The 22,508-nt window shown below is 37.4% G+C and overlaps 1 protein-coding gene across 1 annotated transcript in view; it reads right to left on the bottom strand.

The window, feature by feature from the left end:
• Nucleotides 1-22,508, bottom strand: part of LOC117414521 (metallophosphoesterase domain-containing protein 1-like) — a 40,869-nt gene that overhangs the window by 16,979 nt on the left and 1,382 nt on the right. Inside the window, exons 2-4 of the mRNA XM_034024298.3 lie at nt 18,064-18,385; nt 15,430-15,611; nt 8,920-9,145 (exon numbers count right to left, since the gene is read on the bottom strand). Coding sequence (XP_033880189.1) covers nt 8,920-9,145; nt 15,430-15,611; nt 18,064-18,218 — 563 coding nt within the window. The 5' untranslated portion in view covers nt 18,219-18,385. The remainder of the gene's footprint in view (nt 1-8,919; nt 9,146-15,429; nt 15,612-18,063; nt 18,386-22,508) is intronic.

Here is a 22,508-nt window from a genome sequence, read left to right as displayed (position 1 = left end):
GTATTTTTTAGCCTTCCATTTGGATATATTGTATTAAGATATCTGAAAGACCTGGGTGTTATCTTGGACCCTGAGCTTTCTTTTCATTTCCATATTAATTCTGTCATGAGAATAGCTTTTTTATTATTTGAGAAATGTTGCCAAATTGTCTGTGCTGGTCAAGAGGGATGCAGAGATGTTGATACATGCATTTATAACTTCTTGGGCTGTATTCTGATCAAAGCGCAAATGCAAGTGGAAGGGCAAACGTTATATAGCACCTGTCCCATCGCCACATGTCGGCATAAATTTCGGGCTGTGGTATCATTAACATATTCCCCAAAGCGATTCTGATGACAGCGCAATGGGGTTCCAACCACTTTGACAACTGAGCACTGTGTATATATATATATATATATATATATATATATATATATATATATATAAATAATGTAAAAGACCGCACCCACTCGGGTTCGTTGCCCCTTTAAAAAAACCACGACCCAGGACACTGAAATGGATTTTTAAGCGCTGGTGCGCTATTTTTAATAAGCACAAACAAAACAAAACACACAAAATAAACACCTAGCTCTGTACGAGCACTAACTAACACACAGGAACACCCTGACTAACACGGGACAGCTACGCTGTTTCCCCGTCCTTACAAAACACACTGGTTTGATACAGCACTTACTTTTTTAATTCACGACTGCCAGGAAGCAGAGCACACCTTTCTGCCTCCTTCTCCTCAGCAGCCCCGAGCAGACTGCCTGCTCTCCTTTTAAACCCTGCACCTGGATCTGATTTTTAATAACGCCCAGGTGCGGATGATAATTAATAATAAAACAATTAAACAAATCAATTAGCAATACAAATCAAACAAAAAGGTGCATTCCACACAGGTTTCTCTCACAGGGAGGTTTTAACCCCCTCCCTGCTGTCTCTCACAACCCGCTATCTCACACTATATATATATTGGGGGGTGACTACTTCTGCAAACCACTGTGTGTGTGTATATATATATATATATATACACATACAGTGCCTTGCAAAAGTATTCAGACCCCTGACCAATTCTCTCATATTACTGAATTACAAATGGTACATTGAAATTTTGTTCTGTTTGATATTTTATTTTAAAACACTGAAACTCAAAATCAATTATTGTAAGGTGACATTGGTTTTATGTTGGGAAATATTTTTAAGAAACATAAAAAACTGAAATATCTTGCTTGCATAAGTATTCAACCCCCACACATTAATATTTGGTAGAGCCACCTTTCGGGGCAATAACAGCTTTAAGTCTTTTGGGGTAAGTATGTACCAGCTTTGCACACAGTGTTGGAGTGATTTTGGCCCATTCTTCTTGGCAGATTTGCTCCAGTTTGTTCAGGTTGGTTGGACGATGCTTGTGGACCGCAATTTTCAAATAGTGCCACAGATTCTCAATGGGATTGAGATCAGGACTTTGACTGGGCCACTGTAGGACATTCAGCTTTTTGTTCTTGAGCCACTCCAATGTTGCTTTGGCCTTGTGCTTGGGATCATTGTCCTGCTGAAAGGTGAATTTCCTCCCAAGCTTCAGTTTTTTAGCGGACTGAAGCAGGTTCTCTTGCAGTATTTCCCTGTATTTTGCTCCATCCATTCTTCCTTCAATTTTAACAAGATGCCCAGAAATGATGAGAAACATCCCCACAGCATGATGCTGCCACCACCATATTTCACTGTAAGGATGGTGTGTCTTGAGGCATGGGCAGTGTTACGTTTGCGCCACACATAGCGCTTTGAGTTTTGGCCAAAAAGCTCTATCTTGGTCTCATCTGACCACAAAACCTTTTCCCACATCGCAGCTGGGTCACTCTCATGCTTTCTGGCAAACTCCAGACGTGCTTTCAGATGGTACTTTTTGAGTAACGGCTTCTTTCTTGCCACCCTCCCATACAGGCCAGTGTTATGCAGAGCTCTTGATATGGTTGACTGGTGCACTATTACTCCACTCCCAGCCACTGAACTCTGTAGCTCCTTCAAAGTGATTGTTGGCCTCTCTGTGGCTTCTCTCATAAGTCTCCTTCTTGTTTGAGCGCTGGCCTTTTCTTGGCAGTGCCTGGGTGGTGTGATGCAGCTTCCACTTCCTGATTATTGATCCAACTGTGCTCACTGGGATATCCAAACACTTGGATATTATTTTGCACCCTTTCCCTAATCTATGCATTTGTATTACTTTATCTCTAAGTTCTGTAGAATGCTCTTTGGTCTTCCTTTTCCTTCAGATTCACAGCCTGACCAATGATCCTTCAACAGTGGGGTTTTTATCCAGAAAATGTGACAGCAACTTTAATGGTTCACAGGTGGAGGCCAATGGTAAGGTAATTGTGTCCTCGTTAGGGCAATTTCTTTCATCGGTGTAAACTGGGAGCTTTCACAGCAAAGGGGTTGAATACTTATGCAAGCAAGATATTTCAGTTTTTTATTTTTCTTAAAAATATTTCCCCCAAAATAAAACCAATGTCACCTTACAATAATTGATTGAGTTTCAGTGTTTTAAAATAAAATATCAAACATAACAAAATTTCAATGTACCATTTGTAATTCAGTAATATGAGAGAATTGGTCAGGGGTCTGAATACTTTTGCAAGGCACTGTATATATATATATATATATATATATATATATATATATATATAGTAAACCAGGTGCACTCTCCGCGGTTCGTTTCCCCTTTAAAATCAGACCCAACACACAGGAATTGAAGTTTTAAAAGCGCTGACACACTATTTTGTAATAAACACAAAACAAAAATAAACAAAACAAACACCTAGCTCAATGTAGAGCCTAACTTTACTTAGACAGGACCCTGACTCACACACAGGACAGCTAAGCCGTTTACCTGTCAACAAACACTTTTACCAACAGTTTACCTTACACAGCCCAACTCTTCTTATACCAGCTCCCTGGTGATCTCCCCTAATGGACCTGGAAGCTCTCTTTTATAGTTTGTGGCTGTTCCCAATTACCTTGTTTGGGAACAGCCACATTCTCACATGTTTTTGGCAGGGAGAGGAATTAACCCCGTCCCTGCCAACCACCACCAAAAACACAACACCCAAATTATTTACCTACAGAGCCTCTGCTCTGTTACACTATATATATATATATATATATATATATATATATATATATATATATATATATAATTCTTACACATAAAACGATATTTACATACATGTATGAAAGAGGCTACTTTCATGTGACACTTGTATACATACAGCATAGGTGACAAAAAGAACATTAATGGCTTGGTAACAGAGCCTATTGTGTTTACATGACTTGGAATACTTAGTATTAGAAATAGAATTCGAATACTCTCTGCATGTGACTGAGATAGCACACCTGCATGCAATAGGCTACCCTATTCAAAATAATTCATCAAGAGAATGTTTCTGTATTACAAACACTATCATTACTGGCCAAACCTACAGTCAGGATTTAAATTGCATAACTATTATTTATCAATGCTAGCATAGTACAGCTGTCCAGGACAATCCATTCTGATTAGAAACAATGTCCAATTATCATAAATAAAGACATCTCTTTTCTTAGGAAGAAAAAAATCAAAGATGTTAAGATTTATTTTCTGGATTCTGAATTATTCTAATTGGTGGAAATTATTTATACATAGTAATTAAATAATATGTTTATAATTCCGATGCTTTTTTTTTTTTTTGGTAAGTCTTTGTGTTTCTGTCCTGTTGTCTTTTGAAAGGCAATGGTGTTTTTTTATATTTCAAATTCTACCAAATTCTGTCCATAAAGCTGTTGGAACCTTTTTTTCTACAGAATGATGGTTTCCTTGACAACCGTGGCAAATCTTCCTTTTCTGAAACAGATGCCCCATTTAGTTGGAAATTAGAATGCGTAAAAACCCAAGAGACAAAATTATTTTAAAGTTTGCTAGAACACTGGCTATATTACGTGCTCAACTTTGAATTTTAACCCATAAAGGGGCTGACATGGATTTAACCTTACACCTCACAAGCACAAAACTGGTAGGGTAATGACATTTTGAATCAGTGCTGCAATACTGTAGTAGCATCAGTGGGAAATAACCTCTCAAGGGCTGTCAGAATAGAGGAACACAGATGGACTGAACATGAAAAAGTGAGGGGCAAAAGAAACAGGTGGTTTCCCTCAAATTTGACTCTACCCATCAATCAGCTACAAAATCTATATTTAATATAAATAATACATGTAGTTTTTGAAACTTCATATTCATCAAAATGAAACAAACATTGTTCATGTTCTCAATAAGATGACTTGGAGGACACACACTTTAAATGAGTTTAAATGAAAGGGTTACAGTTAAAGGGGTTATACAGTAGGTAACTAAATATTTTCATAAACCTTACATGTTGCACACTTCGATTCACTATATAGGATCCACAGTTTTTAATAGAGGCTCCGGATATAGCAAATTTGTATTTAAAAAAAAAAAAAAAAGCATACTAAGAAAGTCTTACACTTGCTAACAAAGTCTTACACTTTATTTAAGAAATTATCCCACATGGTCAACACCTTTAGGCCTGTCATATATATTGTGCTGTATTGCCTAATGACAGCACTCCAGCCATCTTGCAATGACGGTATGTCATGGATTCTTACTTGATAATGGCTTCAGCTTGAAGTGTTCCTAAGCAGGCAAACCATTTTTTTTGTATCCTTTACTAAGAAGATATAATCATGCACAGTGGCAGCAGCAGCAGCAAGCACGTTTTTAAAGACTGAGACCCTTGAGGGTTTTTCACAGGTAATTTAGAAAAAAAAAATACCGGAATACCGGAGAGAGAAGTTTTTCAAGATCTACCGCTACAGTGACTCTGAATACCTATGCAGCTTTAGTCAGGGATTTTCATAATAGGCATCCCTTAAGAATTGCCAAAAATATAACATTAAAGTAAGTACAATTAATTTAAATTAAAATGTATGTGACTCTTTCACAGATTTTTAAATATGAAATACGCATAGCAATTTTGCTGCACAGCTTGAGTTTGCATGTTATCAAGCTTGTTAGTGTTTGTATCCAAAGTAAAATTACAGTTAAATGTAAGGTTGTAGTTAATGCATACCCCATAAATTAGTATTAAAGTACGCACAACATTTATTGAAAGTACACATGACTTCAAGGAAATATTGCATTTTACTCACCCAAAATAAATTACTCACATAGAGTCTAAATTGGAGAGAAAATTACTCAGTGACCCAAAACCTTATCTGGAGCAATGACTACAGAGCTATGACTTCTTTTACTGCGAGAGAATCAAACAGATGCAGGGACTGTGGTGCCCTTTGTGATGTTAATGGAGTCACCTTTGAGATCACATTCCTAATGAGGAAGCCATTTAGAAAATGCAGAAAGACATTTGGACCTTGAGCTGCCCCTTCCTCATTTCAACTGCCTTTTCACACAAGGCTAGAATTTAGGTTTGCTGTATCAAGTGTTGTAAGTATTCAAGCACACTCTTGATTGTTTTTATATTTACTTAACTGGGGAATTATTCTCAACTTTTACAGAGAGCATTCCACAACAAGAAAGAGGATTTGCCTTATGAGTGTCATGGTGTATCCAGATCATGTTCCCTCCTGCAACAACGCGGATGCTGTGATTAAAATGAATGGCTATTGTGGGACAAATGGCATTTCTGCATCAGAGAGCATGATCGATCTTAAGACTCCTGAGTGAAAGTTGAGATGTGTTTTCAGTTCATGCCTCGGGGTCTGATTGGAAAAAGAAGTGCCAGCGCAGATGATTAAATTAAATGAATTGAATGTTTTTTTTTAAATAGAAATATAAATGTTATTATCCATTGTTGCATTAAATGAGTACTGTAGGTAATACTCAAGATAAAATGTAAATCGGAAACTGATTATAGCTAATGATGTTTCATGAAGTATATTAATTCGGCCATGGTAAAGGATTTCACAGAGGGTGAACAATCACACTAAAAAAAAAAAAGAAAAAAAATCTTTTTTTTATCTATTGCAGCTCCTTCTTTACACTACATGGAAGTGTTTTAACTAGCTTAATTGATTTTGAACTTAACTATGTACTGATTTTGTGTAGCATTAGCCTAGCCTAGCAGCCAAGCAGTTATTTTGCAATGTGGCCTATGTAAGCTTAAGAGCAATGCAAATTACTCAACACGCACAAATAATGACTTGCAGTCATGATGATGAGGGTCTCAATGAGTGCCGCCTGTGCATCGGGCTATTTAGCGGCCGCACTTACAGCCCAGAGGTGAGGTGAGTTAGGAGTACAGAAAACAGTAGGCGCTGTATGAGATTTGTGGAGCACGAAAATCAATCCAAACAAAAAATATGTCAGAGGAAGGGCAGCAAAGTCCTCTTGGAGCATAGAAAAGAAACAAAAAGTATTGTGAGGAGGAGCTGAGTCCTTACGGCTGAGGTCACTCAGAATGAAACTGAGTTATTTGGAAAAGCCTTAGACAACAGCAGTTATGCTACCAAAGAGGCCATATGGTCCTCTATAGTGTAGAAAGTCAATGCTGTCAGTGTTACAAGGAGGACAGTCAACCAGGTGATGAAAAGGTGAAATTCAGCTATTAGGTCTAGGTTGACCTGCGGAGTGAGACGATAACGCCTTACCATCGCATCCTCCAGCATCCAGGGTTTGAATATACAGGGTCTTCTCTGTCTTGCCCTTCTCCTCTGAAGGTTTTCATGCCTGTCCTCAATAAGAGCCAAGCGTCGCCACATCAGGAAGTGTACCACAGCAGCCATCTTGAGGCCAATGACAGGTCTGTGAAGGTGTGTGGTTATACAGCTCTCAAGTACTCGCTCTTACAATGATTTGCACCTTGTCAGAGGAGGTGCAAAGTTTTTGGAGGGTCAGCAATTGCCCAAGTTCAAGGCAAAATCCTTACATCTCATTATAATGTTTGCGCCCAATTCGACGCTCTTATCTTCATTTGAATACATTCCAATATCATTTAAATGGATTAATGATAGGAAAGTGCAAATATGATAGCGGGTGCATGTGAAAACCATTCTTTTTTGCATGCATGCACAGTGTAACTGCTAGTTTCATGTATAGTGCAGATATATATTCGATAGTATGTTTAAACATCAAGGTACAATTTAAATACAAAGTACTGCAGGTGATTCTTTGAATTTTTTCAGGAGGTGGACCTGATCTGGTCGGATCCAGCTTAAATATGCAGAGAGAAGTAATTGGTTTGATATTATATATATATATATGTAAATTAAGTTTAACAGTACAACTATTCATTTGTATCCATTGCTTCTTGTCACTTTCAATTTTTAATGGCCTGTGTACTTTAAGATGTTAAAAAAGCAGTTTTTTTTGTTACAGCTATTCCTGTCTGATACAAAAATCTTATTTATTTTATTTTCTTTCTGCTTATTATTCATGTGTGGAAAAGCACTGATCTGTGAAAGACAAATTACTTGTAAGGTTGCATTACCTCAGCTGTTGCCATCATTTTCCTCCTTTTAATGCAACATTACTGAAATGAACCACTGATGCAAAGGGTGCTGTTATATTGGTTGACAAGAAGTCAAGTGGAAGTAATACTGAATGATTTCCGTAATCCCCCCATTCATTTTTTTTTTGCAGCACCCTTTTCATTTGATACTCATGAGGTAATGTTCTCCTCAGTGCCAGTTGGAGCTGACAGAGGTCCAATTCAAAGCAATTTCATCTTGGTCTGCTGCTAATATACACACAATCTGACAGTGGCAGATGGAAATGTGGCAATAGGCATGGCTCCCAGCTAGGGCTGATTGAGCCGAGATGTAGACTACAGTACATATAAATGTACACTCTGAGGAAATATGGGCTGCTGTCCATCAATCCTTCTTGTTTAGAAAGAAATCAAGAAATCGCCATGGAAATGAGTCAGTGTTGTGGCTCGGTCCCACTGTTCCTACAGGAGAGCAGATGGGTGCCACCAGCAGCCTGGCCCATTAGAGACACTGCTGTCACTGAAGGGTGGATGGCAATACAGCGGTGTTTTTATGACCTGCAATCCTAACAGAAGATACCCAGCTAAATTCGATATACATTGGAATTGCACCTAGACTGTAATGTACCTGTTAAAAAATACTGTATAAATATTTTTTTTCAATTAGAACTTTATGTACTTCTCGGCTTATGAGATTTCTTATGAAATTTTACTATTTAATGACCCAACCTGTGGAGAAAAAAAAATAATGAAAATCACAGGATTTTCATTATTTGTAGTTTGTGCTGTAGTCTTGTCAGGCAAACTACATTGCTGTTTGCTAATGTTTCAATGTGACACATAAGCATAGTGTACAGCAGGGCTACTCAACCCTGGTCCTGGAGGGCCGCTGTCCCTCCTGGTTTTTGTTCCAACTGTACCCTAAATTACTTAATTGGACCAATTAAGTGCTTATTAGAATCTTAATTGGTCCAATTAACCCTTTGCGGTCCATTTATTCAGCCATTTATTCGTCTCAGGCGTGTCAGGTCCAATTTATTTTTACACGCGCAGTTTATTTTAGACGCGCTGTTTAAAAGTTTTTTTTTCACAGTAAACAGGTTTAAAAGGCACTGCATATCAACAGGACACTCAGTACTACACCTCCAGCCTCGCCCCACCCCTCATTCGCTGTTTTTTTCACATACCTCTTGATAGTAGTGCATACCGATAAATCATCTCCTGATCACTCGTTTTATCACCACTCCTCAATAATACGATCCAAGTCATTATTTTATTATTATAACTTCTAAAAAAAAGCTTTGCAAATGTCTGTGATATTCTTTGAGTGCTGGATGCAGAAGCAGCTATCTTGTTTGTTTATTTATTTATTTACAAAATTAGCAGTAATATATTTCCTCTGATGCCCTCTTAAGCAAGTTTTTTTAAAAATCACACTTACCACGGGGACCCGTATATCCTGAAGCCCCTCACAGCCACCTCCGAGTCCTGAAGGTATATGCAGTTTGTGAGCAAGGACTGAACGTTTTCATAGTTCTCTGGCTTCAGTTTTGACGCTGAAGGGAAATAGTAAAAGTCTTGCTTGATCAAGTCTGCCATGAACTCCTGGTCAAAGGTCAGCTCATGGTTACCAGCAATGACTATTTTATATTCGTACGGTAAAGTACCTGGAAAAAAATAAAAGACACAGAGTCAGCCCACGTCAAAACTAACAAAACACTATGCATTTTCCTTATTGTAAAGAAAAACACGACAGGAACATAGTAAGAAACAACAGGCTTACGCACAGCATGTGATTTGAGATTAACATTCTGAGGTATTTTGTTCCTTTTAAAAGAAAAAATCAGTGGTGCAACTTTTGCACTAGGATAAATGCTTGGTGTATCTGGCCTAATGAGTTGAATCCAGCGCTATAAAAAAAATGTGTTTGTACTGATTTTGTGAACCGGGGTCTCAAGCATGTATATCAAGCAAACATTCGATCTGTAACAGGCTCTGTCAGAGTGCTGTTTTGTGACTTATTTAATAAGAGCATCATGATTAACCACTAGATTGAAAGTGATCCCTATTCCTCTTCATTGCTGGATTCCCCTATGGCTCCATTCTCACTTGAGACTTTGACCTGGTTGTACACATGTCATTGCCAGTACTGTCAATGTTGTACTGGGGTAATATGTAACAATACAGTGCAATAAGAATACATTACCACCAATTACTGTATTAAATTAAGGAAACTAGAGAAGAAACACACGTTTGCTTCATAGATAATACATTAAGAAAAATATTGGAGCCACCAAAATAAAGAGAAAACAAAGCAGTAGCCGTATTTAATGTAGCTGTGAATCCCAAAAGTCCACAAAGCACAGACATTTTAATAAATGAATGTCATCAGACATGACACATATTTCACTTTATGTTTACCATAGTGGAACAACAAGAAATTAACTTAATTAAAAAGAGCCAAGAAAGTGTAAAATCTAAGATATATTCCTTCATGGGGGAAAACATCATAAATGAAAGAACACATTATTTAATCAGATGAAATATTTTCTTATTTTACAGTGTGTTTATCATTTTGTGTCTATTCGTATATTCTTACATTATTGCAGTATATTGTTTTTAAATTATGGTCCATTATATTTTTAACTGAGAAAATAACGTTATTTTAATTGTTCGCAGAATTTTCAAAATTATGCTTTTCTGATAATTAGTTTAATTGTGTATCTTTAGTGCTCATCATTAAAGTGTCTAAAAATTCCATCAACTGCTTTCTGTTGGTGCCGTCAGCCTCCACAGCAGCACACTGTAGCTCGATTCTGGGGATTGAAATAAGATGCCATATAACTGATTTCTTAATCAAGTTTTATTTCTGATTTTTTTGGGTTTGTTTTAATTATTATTTACAGTACAAAATACCAGCCTGCAGGCATATTGTGCTACCACAGTGACATTTGGTTTTAAAGAGTAAGGTGTGTTGATGAGACAAAGTGGGTTAATGAACTATCCTTTTACACTGTGGAGGCTGGTGTTAAAATCTGTTTTTTGTTAAATGAGGGATGGTTTTTGCCATACCACAAATACAAGAGAACTCAATTGGAAATGTGACTCATCTTCTCTCTTATTCCTAGGGCAGGCTTGAGGCAGGCTTATGGTGAATAAGAGAGACGTGCGGGGGAGTTTGGTACCAAAAAAATGGAGACAAACAAAACCTGAGATCCAAAATCAACTTGAAATATTCCACACACACACACACACGCACTCAGACAGGCAGTGTACACTTTTGTTTGACAGGTTTACTGACAGCATCTAACATTATTCAAATGCATGTGACTGAAATGATCACAGTCACCTTATAGAGAAGCTATAAATATGAACAGTTTTAACTAGGCTAACTACCTAGACACCCAATGTCAGTCCTTAGAAGAATATTTGCTTTGTCATGCTTGGACCTCTGCACCAGAACTGTTAAGCCAGTTCAGCCCCAAAAGCTTGTTGAGAGAGGCAAAGGGAAAAGCAACAGAAATTAGCACCACACAGTTTTAAACATAAGAACAGAATTTATATGGATCAAACTGGGGGACAGGTCCTTCACCCTGTCACACTGGCCTTACTTGTTAAGAAAAACTGCTTATCACTGCAAAACAGAGGATATGGTCCGTCTACTCTTCAATTCAATATAATTACCACTGAATGCATGAGCGGAACCTGTGGTGAGAAACATCATCCGAGCAGGTAACATCTGTACGCATGATAACATCTGTAGGCATGATAAAATGTACTGGAACTCTGACAATTCTGTGCTGATTTGTTATACATGATTTATAGTTATTCCCATTAAAAAATAAAACCTACTACAAAAATAATAATAAATACATTTCCCAGTGTTGCTGGGCAATGTCCCGCCTTCCTGACTTGCATCTATCACTGATTCGTTCTCAATACTTTAAACCTGCCCCAACTACTGAATGACAGCACATTCCTACATTTCTATTGGAGACTCCGCTTGCGAGATTTAAAACGAGATTACAATCAGGATGGAGGCTTGTTAGCGGGATTTCAAGCTGTATTACAGTTAAGACACAGAGGATTTAAAACAGAATTGTGGCGTAATGTACAAAGATGCCTACACACAAAAACCCCCAGAAGAATGTGCCTGTGACCATAGGGATTTCGTTGTGGAAGACAGCAAAGGAAAGAAGGTACAACTTAAGTGTGCAAGTACATAGTTTGACAAAAAAAACAAAAAAAAACGCTCAAGCATTTTGGAAAGTAACCAAAAACTTCATACAGTATATCAAAAACGAAAGCCCCGAAGAAAACCGATATACATAAAACTCAAAAATAGCTAAAAATAAGCACTGAAAAATACAATTAATAAAACCCGAAAAAGAGAAGCCCTATTTATACAGTATTAATATGTGGCAAATATAACTCCATGCAAAAGAGCAGGCCAGTAAACTAATACGAGCCAGTTGGTACTGGACCCTGTACAGATTACTCATTTAAACATGAGCACTAATCATACCATGAGTACCATACTAAATGTGCCTTGTCAAGTCTTTTATTTTATGTTTTTGACAGTTGTGTTCTGTTGTAATGTATTCATAATCGTGTAATTCAGGCTGAAAGAAAAACTGTTTTCAGTTGTTTAAAGAGTATTATAAATAGTAACAGCAAGACTGCAAAATGCTTTGCTATCATCAAATGGACGGTGATCTCAGGCCTAGTCACAACTCCCTGGCATGTGTACCAATGACATTTCCTCCCACCTGTAGGCTGAGGCTATTCAGTGCCATTTAAAAGCTACAGTTATGAGTTCAAACATACCCAGCCATACCACACACCAGACTCCCCAGTATTAATGATCTAAATAAATAAACACCATAGTCAGGAATTCAGTGGTGCTCTGTTAGTCAGGGTCTATCTAGCATGCTGATTAAAACATGTTTTACTCCCACACAAAAACACTTTCTTCTTAACCTTCAAAGCTGTTTGTTTAATTCCAATGTCACAAATGGATAAGTAAGACAAGACAAGACTTTTTCTTTTTTTTTTTCCTTTTTTCTTCCCTACAGTTTCCAATTTGATTAACAGGCATCAAGAGTTATATCCACAACCAATAGGTCATCATGGCTTCCTCACTTACTGTTTATTAAAATACAGGAGTGTTGTAAGACTTTGTAATATTTTGGCATATGACAATTAATATTTAGATTTCCTTGGATGTACAATATAATTTATACATATCTATCTTTTGGAATTAATGTTGCTTCCCAGGTCGTTTCAATTAGGATTACGACTGTATTCAAAATTTAGGGTTTTTCACTAGCCAGCCAACACAGCTGAAAAACACATTTTGGGAAAAATAAAAGTGCATGCATTTAAAGCAACTATTTTATTTTATTTTATTTAATCTACAAATCTACTATTGAATGAATTTATATTTTCAAAACAATTTTTTGCCCAGATAAAGGTTAACGTAACAATAAACATAACAATGGGAAAAGCATGGCAAAGCTCCAAAATTACTGTGCAAATTTACCTTGGTAAACTTTAATAAGCATATATCCGTTGTGGAGTAAACGGCTCTAGCATTACAATCAGCTGAACCAATATTACCAGTTGAAATCCCACAAACCAGTGGTGTGCTATTTAAACCCAATGTTCACTATGGCTGAGGCTTCTGAGCTCAAACTTCTTTAACAGGCAGGATGCGGGAGCTCTGATGCTGCTTGTGTAGGCAAAGCAGATTAGACTGCAAAACTACAGCCCCCCATCTTCCACAAACACTCCACACTATACTCACAACTCAGGGAAACAAAACAGAAATATATAAATCCTGGCTCATTTTAGCCCTGTAGGTGGTATTACAGTCTACATTAAACACATTCAATCACTGGGAGTCATGTTTCATCTCATCCTTCCATAGCTTACAGAAAGACATTAAAAACAAAAATAAGCCTGTTCCTGTTTAATTGCACACTGTAACTATTAAAAAAAAGTTAAATTAATGCTTTGGTGCTTTGCATGCTACCTTTTACATGCATTTGTTAGAGTACGCATGCTATCTTCTACATATGGAGTCAGAGAACTACATGTGGAATACATCTTTTTTTCCTATGTGTGTGTGTTCCAAAGTCAACGTGTAATCATGTGACAAACACCAAGAAAGTCAAGTTGTAAAGGCAAATCAAATCATTATTAGAAGATAAACAGAGAACAGGAAGGTTATCATCCCACAGTGGTTCTGTTTTATCTTCTGGTTTACCCAATTAAAACTATCACACATCCTCTATTCACTGGACATTCAAGATGCAGATGGGGTGTCAGTATCACAAAGTACCATTATCTATGACACTGTTGTTTAGAAGAAGTCTAAGTCTTAACAGGATGAGATTCTGTTGTCATCAAAGTCTTTATTACTCACCACCGTCCTACAAACACTTGCCAACTTCTTATTTGTCCAACTTTAATGTTGATACAACTATGAGACTCTCAAACTTCTTCCAGTATTACTTTAAATACCTCTAACAATTCTTCAATAAAAATTGAAATATTTCAATACGCAAACAATTATTATTATTATTATTATTATTTATTAGCATTTATTTATTTATTAGCATTATATAAGTGATACGCCCTTAAATCTGTTGTCACTTTTCTTTTTATGTGAAAATACAAATATGCCAAGTTTCTCATTAAGTTTCTTCTGCAGTTCCATAATTGTGTAAAAAAAGCAAACAAGCAAAAAAAAAAATCATACAGTCACATTAAGAGCAGCTAGCAAAAGCACTCATTGAAGTGTAATGCCCACCAACACCTACAGTGTAAAAGAACCAAGAGAAAAGAGCAGGAAAAAATAACTTTGCTGAGCATACAGAAGATAAACCCCAAGAGCGCGTCATGGCTGTCAATGGAACCCCCCCCCCCCCCCCCCCCACACCCTTGTGTGGCACAGAGCCTCCAAATCCCATTGCTATGGGTTACGGAATATCTGACATAGGGATGCATTTAGTGTAAAACACATCAATCGCTTCATGAGTGCCTATTTATGTATTATTTACACTGTGAACAAGAGAAACATTGAATAAAGTGTTTCTTATGAAAGACACGAATCTCTGAACTGTTGACTGGTCATGGAGGAAATCTCAGAATACTGTTTTTCTTTCTGAATTTTAAAGCAGAATGACATTCAGGAATTTAGCAGTTGCAGATTTTCTTGAGAGAATAAAGAGTACAATAATAATGCAATGCTGAAAGCACAAGTATTCAAGGAAAGGACTACAAACTGTGGCTAACAGTTCAGACGGTGTACAGGTTGCTGTTTGTCATTACATCCCCATTCCTCCACAAAACTAACTAACATACTTCAAGATTTGCATTGGAAATAAAACAAATTTCATCCTGCATTTTAATGTTTCATGAAATATACTGATTCTCCACAAAGGTTTTGGATGCATGAAGGAAGTGTGTTGCAGCACAGGCAGCTGCGGTATAAGATTCCTCGCTCTGCTCGGCCAATGTGCTTCATCCATGCCCTGAAGACACTGCCCTCTAGAGGGTGAGGGACTAGTAGATTTTTAATGCATACCTAATTCTTGGAATCTTTTTTTAATGAGACTGCTGACAAAGCTCTCCAAAATACCACTGTGCAAGAACTGGGCTGAGAATTTATTTAAAACAATAATCCCTAGCACAGAATGATTTATTCCAACTTCCAACTCCCTTTCTTAGTGATACATACTCATTAGTGATACTATATAATTACAGTATCTTTAATTAATAAGCACGTCAATGTAACCCCCTTCTTCCATATGGATGGACACGTTTCTCAATACATCTCTGATACTGATAATACCCGTTTCATGAAAATTGAATAAGCTAGATACAGTATAAAATGTTTGTCCATTGGGGTGTATAAAGAAGGTTTTTGAAAATGCTCAGCTCTTACCCAGCCAGTCATTGAACTTCTTGACTTCACTGGGCAGGCCCAGCTCAGTGAAGTCTCCAGCGTGGATGAAGACATCTCCGCATGGCATCTGAATGGCATCTGTCCTGGAGTGTGTGTCTGAAATACAGACAAACCGGGTGTACCCAGGTGGCTTCGGGGCATCATGGGGTAATGGATCCACCCTTTGAGAAGAATAAATAGGTTAAAAAAACAAAACAATCCATTCCCAAATGAGAATGGAAAGGCGGGTCTTAGAAAAACCAAGAAAAGCTTCAAACTCAGCATCGGAGGAAGAACCATGTGGCAAAGTGTAGTTAATGAAAAACAGAACTGGAAGAACCTACCTTTAATGTGGCTTTGTGGGTCATTGCTGACATTTCAACAAGCACTGCTTATGTCTTATTATGATGAGGTTTTTCATATTTGATTTACTATTAGCTACTGTATGCTTGAACCTAAGGCTTCACAGTACTGCTGTACAAACCGATTATTCAGATTGAGTTCCCCACAGAAATCAGGTGCTGAGAATCCGCTGGGGGTCGCTGGTGTTAAATGGGCTCATTTGCAAGTGAAACAAGTGAAGAAACAGCTGCTTAGATTTGTGATGAAGGATGCTTTTCTTAGATTATGTAGAGAACACTGATCCACACAAACCCAAGCAGCTGTTTTGTCCCTTGTTTCACTTGTTAAATTAGGCCAATCAACACCAATGACCCAATAATTGGTTCATGCAGCACTACTCCACAGTAAAAACCTACTGTACTCGGCCACTCAAAAAAAAGTGACAAATTCTTATATAAATTAATTGCTATTGTCGTACTTTCATTTGGATCCTTCTCTGAAAAAAGGATATACTTACATGTCTATTATACACATTAAAAAGCAGTTAAGTGTTTTCTATTATCATATTAATTTCTTCCAAATTACTTTTTCAGAGATCATTAGCTACATTTCTCCAAACATTTTCATATGGTTTCTATGATTTATTCATCAAATTATAAAGAAACTGGATAGGTTAGGAACAAGATTGTGCCTTCCAAAAACATAATGGTCTTAATATGGTTTTTAAATTGTTTTTTAAGATTAAAAATTACTTTTTTTAAAGCGATCCTAATGGTGAGTCTGTCTTTGTACAGAGATGAAATTGGTGACCTCAAAACAGAACCTTACATGAAGTACATTATTTATGCTCAGTAAAAATAAGTCTGCCACCTAAGGTTAGTCTGCTGAATTACACATAACAGCATTTAAAAAAAGAACATGCTCCATACCACTCGGTTGCTTTTATATTGCCATTCTAAAGATTATGAAATAGTTATTTGGCTATAATTAATACATCACTGTTAATTTGTAACCACATGCTGTCATTTCAGTTATAATGCAAATATTGTTCATTGCCAGAGCAGAATTCTATTTGTGACAGATGTTTACAACATAGGTCACAAAACTGTGTTATTCTAAATAAATTAATAACGTGGAGTGGTGATTCCATTCCAAATTCAAACAGGTTTTATTTGGGTCTCCTGCTGAATGAAAACAAATAGGACACATTTCTAAATACTTTCTACTTGCTCCCAGTGATGACTGTAACAAATCATTGGACAACATACTGTAAGTGATATTTGGTGGAGCATTTAATTAGGGCCAATTTGGAATTTGTGCATGCTTCATTTCCAGTGTGAAGAAATATCAGAAGGGAGTTTTTACATTCCACTTAAGTGTCTCTGTTACACTCTAATTGCGTGGCTACGTTTTAAATACTCAACCATATGTGTAAATATAGTAGAATTACAAAACATGCTTAGCAACTGCCAACATTTTCTATTTGGTAATTAGGCATGTTGTTGCATTGCAGCTACACCATATGAAATGGTTGAAATGATAAATGACTGCTTCCTAAAGCAATTTGTCAAGGCACCGACTAGAGGGAAGGCATGCTTGGATTTAGTCTTTTCAAATAACGAAGTCAGAATAACTAAACCAGAGGTCAGAGAACCATTGGCAAACTCAGATCACAACATGGGCTCATTTGAAGTGCTTTTTAAAACGACAAAAGAAACGACTAAAGCTAAGATTTACAATTTTAAAAAGGCCAACTATGAGGGAACGAAGCAGAGACTAACAGAAGTAGATTGGAGTAAAACAGAGAAAACATCAACAGAAAAGGAATGGCTATTCAAAAATGTAGTACTCAAGGAACAAAACAATCACATCCCAAAAGTAGACAAATCAAAATCTAAAACAAAATGGCCAGAATGGTTTAATAGATCAATTTAAAAAAAAAATGTCCGGAGAAAAAGGCACTTTAAAGAACGTTTAAAAGGGACCAAGAACAAAAAAAAGGGAATTCAGAACAGAAAATAGAACAGAATTGTGGGAGTCTGGAACCAACTCCCCAGTAATGTTGTTGAAGCTGACACCCTGGGATCCTTCAAGAAGCTGCTTGATGAGATTCTGGGATATATAAGCCACTAACAACCAAACAAGCAAGATGGGCCGAATGGCCTCCTCTCATTTGTAAACTTTCTTATGTTCTTCTTATGTTCTTATATGTGTACTTACTGTGCTATTACAATGTAATTACAGTGTAGTTAGAGATACTTAATGCACAATAAAAATCAAGAAGGCACTTACATATGCACGTGCGGTGGCTGGAAACGGCCCTGGTTGATGTTATAAAAGGTAAAGGCCTGGGTTGGATTGGCGCTGTGCTCATCCACGTCGACTGCCACTCTACCACCATGCTGTTGCCGCCTTGCAGCCATGATTTCAGACAAGGTGAAAGCCATGACTCTGGGGTTTGGTGGCTGGGTATGATGTGTGTTTACACAGCAGGGTCTGTCTCTTCACAGGCTCATCTGCCTTACTGCCATTCTACATGCATGCACAGATACCATGTCTTTAGCTACCGCCTTCACCCGCCGTCTCCCTATCTGTGCCTCTCCTTGTCAGAGACCTGTGAGCAGATTGGAGAGACAGAGAAGAACCAGTTGACAGCTTATCTGTTTGCGTGGATTGGCTTTATTTAATATCACTTAGGAAGATCCAGGGGGAAAAATAATACACTTTCAGCTCTGGGAACTCATTAGAAATCTTTCCAACTCAGTGGTTTGATGAATATTTCAGTCGAGGAAAGCTTGTACCGCTTGTATGCTCCGGTACAGCAGGGAAAATAATGATTTAAACAAATTCAGGATATATCCATCGTAACTGTCAGTGTCACCAGAGGGAGAGTTGTATAAATCTGATACTGTACTCCTAGTGTGTGCTCATGTGGTGATCAGAAAATGTCGTTACACAATTTTGAAGTCAAAATGTCTTTCAAAAGAATTCCATTCAGATACAGCACAGGCATGGGCGATTCATTTTGGAGTCTGCTATCCCCTGTTGCAATGCTATTTAGTCACTCTGAATGGTATTAGATGTTCTCATTTTAGGATACACATATAAAACCAATAATAATAATAATCATTAAATGCATTTGCTTCTTACTGAATCAGTTAATAATAAACCAACAAATAACTTTCTGATGTTGATCTGCATATGTATTCGTTATTTGCCAATACAAATTTACCAAAAGCTGTAATCTCTACCAGTGGTAAAAGTGGAAATATGGAGCTGGGGGGGGGGTTGGGGGTGCAGTGCACTGCATAACCTTGGTTGGAGTGCAGTGCACTGCATAACCCACTGGGTGATTCTGCTTAAACTTAATTAAAAAATCAACTCTCCTGCTTTTTTGCTATCCAAGACTTCACATATAGTAATGGATTCCTGAGGTGGCCCATTTGGGGAGATTTAGTGGTGCAGTGTTTTATTTAAATAACAGTTTATCCCACAAAATGGAAATGTAACTGTACAGTTTTCGCATATAATTGTATGCTCTTCACTGCAGTTCCTCCACAAAATTTTAATTATCCTATAATATTCTTTCAGCTCCCCTTTGGCCCCTTGTTTCATATAGCTAGGGGAGCTCCCCTTAATGCATTTATTAGCATTTATGTTTGGTATGTTACCATGTAACAATATGAAGACTGTGCATCTACTATAGCACAGAGACTGTAATACACATCTTCATATCAATCTTGGAATATGAATTTGTAGTAAATATTGTGCTGGCAGAACAATAGAGGCAGTCAAGAGAGCAGACATGTTTAAATGGAGACAGGCATATACCTGCATCAATGCTTAAGTGTCAACCTAATTTCCACACAATACTTATCACCAGTTAGGAGACTTTTACTGCTGATGTGTGTGCTGAGTGCTGTACTATTGGGGCTGCTTTTTATCAAATAAAGGGAAACGTGTTGTCAGTATCTATGATGGGTACTTAAGAGGTCAGTTCCTGTGAGGAGTAACAATTATTTAAGATTTGACCTTATCTTATGTTTTTATGCATTTCTAATGATATTAAATATTTACCATCAAGGATTCTAAAAGGTTCTAAAGAGTTTGTTGATGTACTGTTTTACTAATAAAGTTAGGAATGATGTATTAGGACATTTATTGAGAATCTATTAAAATTAGAAAAAGTTAAAAAAAAAAAGTCCGTAAAAATGGGCTTTACCAGCGGCTCACCTAGTATAAGCATTGCTGGTTGGAGTGCAGGGCAAGTCATATGAAAATGGTTTGAATATAGTAAGCACAGTTCCAATCTTGAGGCTTGCAGGCAGCACTGTATGCCTTTGCACTACTTCAGGTTGGGAAGGAAAACCAGCTATCTCATTGCACTTCACTGACCTCTACTGGCCAGGTACCTGATAAGTCCAGGCAGAGCTTTCCCAGGCTGGGCTCCAGGATTCCGAAGTTTGGTTTAGGTTTGTTACTTGAAAAGAGGTGATTGGATCAGACTGGGAATGAAGAATGCTAGTAGATATTCAGTCTTCCCGATCAGTAAGTGGGTTGCAGTGATAAGGTGAAAATCAAATTGGGTACAAAAAGGGTGGTAAAATTGATTAAAACAAAGTACTACAAATCCGTTCCCAGTTTTACTAAAATAAAACTGTGTGTTTGGAAATTAGGATTAAAACTGTTGTATATTTTATTAGCTGAAGAAATATTAAATTGTACAGTTAACTACCACATGCAGGGGCATTTTCTAGTAATGTACAGAACTTTACTGCACATGTGGAGTCTCTCACAGTACAATATTCTGACTTACGATTTACCAGTCAGAATTTGGTGCATGCACCCAAAGTAAATAGAAAAATTAGTGCAGGAAATTCTCACGGCAGAAATCCTAGTCCCTACAACAATGATTCCAAATGGAATCATTGTTGTAGGGGATAGGATTTCACTGTTTCTTCTCACGAAAAACCTTTGTGATCATTGGTAGTAATGAAGGCACTAATTGGTTATAAATTGGACCAATGGTGATGGATATAGGCGGGGGAGGGGGGGCATTGGTCTGTTGCTAAAAAGCAGCATGACCAGCTTCCATGACCAGCAGCTGTGAAGATGTACAACAAGCACATGGGAGGTGTTAATGTGCATGACATACTTGTAGAGCTGTACAGGAGGAAGTTCAGGTCAAAGAGGTACTACCTGCGCATCTTATTTCACACTGTTGACATGTGTGTAGTGAATGGATGGCTTCTGCACCGACGGCATTGCAAGCAGCTGGCAGTAAATCACAAGCCCCTACTAGCGTTCCGATCTGAAATAGCCCATGCATTACTTCAAGCTGGCAAGCCCCTGAAACGCAAAAGAGGCCGACCGTCCCTGGATTGCATGGAAAATGATGCACCTAGACACAAGGTTTCTCAGAGACCAGTGGATGATGTGAGACTTGATGGGATGGCTCATTGGCCTCAGCACGTGGAGGAAAAGCAGAGGTGTAAGATCTGTATAAAATCCTACTCCTGCATCCGATGTGAAAAATGTGGATTGGCTCTGTGTCTCACAAAAGACAAGAATTGCTTAAAAAACTTCCACACTAAGTAAAAACACAATATGAATGTTACAGTCAACTTAACAACATAAAGTATAATAAAGTTTAGGGTTTGGTCTTGATTGATAGAAAATTGATATGCTTTATTATAGCTTTTTAAAATGAATAATTAGTTCCCTTTGTGATAACATCATTTTCTTTTTAGCAAACACCTTAATTGTTAGTTTGTTCTTCAGAAATTACACAGTTAAGTTAAAAATGTTTGTAGAGTATTCAGATACTTCACATGTATTTTAAATTGTTTACAAAAATACAAAAACAATTACACATGTTTTTAATTCAGTGTTGCCCAATGATTCCAAATTGACTCATGTTGTAATTTAAAAATATAATATGCAGTTGTAATTTTCTAAAATGTATTGTGTATGTAATTTTATGAATTACTTAATTTTCAGAGATTTAGACATAAATGTGGGCTGGAAAGGGTTAAGGATAAAGTAGGCTAACACACATCAGAATTTGGTACAAAATGATAATATGCCACCACATTTCAGGATACTTTGGTACAAGCAATATAAAGTACTGGTCCAGTACTGTCAGGTTTTAAAGACATTTCCCCAACCAACTGCTCTACCTCCAATACAGCTGTAATACATTTTTAAAAAAAAACTTTAAACAAACCAGAAATGCATTGCAATCCTGACAGTTCAATAGCACCACCATGCAAGACACAAAGCAAAGAAGCTGACCCACTGACAACTATCAGCCACAGAAATGTGGAGAGTCATGGCAGAAAAACAACTCTATCACATAGATTTTGGCATTTTGATCAAATTCACTTTCATTAGCATTTCATCATGAGGCTGTGTGGTCCGGTGCTTAAAGAAAAGGGCTGAGAACCATAAAGACCCTGGTTCAAATCCCGGCTCGTTCACTGACTCACTGTGTGACATTGAGCAAGTTACTTGTGCTCCATCTTTCAGCTGAGACGTTGTTGGAAATGACTCTACAGCTGATAGTTCACACACCCTAGTCTCTGTAATTCGCCTTGAATAAAGGCGACTGCTAAATAAACTAATATTAATGAAAAATGTAAGGCATATCGCGCTGTCAAATCAATCCAATGCAGTAATTCAGTCTTCCAAAGATCAAACGAAGAACGACCTAAGTTTATCATGCATTATAATACAAT

The sequence above is a fragment of the Acipenser ruthenus genome, chromosome 7, assembly GCF_902713425.1.
Source record: "Acipenser ruthenus chromosome 7, fAciRut3.2 maternal haplotype, whole genome shotgun sequence".
Classification (NCBI taxonomy): Eukaryota; Metazoa; Chordata; class Actinopteri; order Acipenseriformes; family Acipenseridae; genus Acipenser; species Acipenser ruthenus.
Note: the sequence above shows the minus strand (reverse complement) of the source record. Positions and strands in the feature narration are given on the sequence as shown.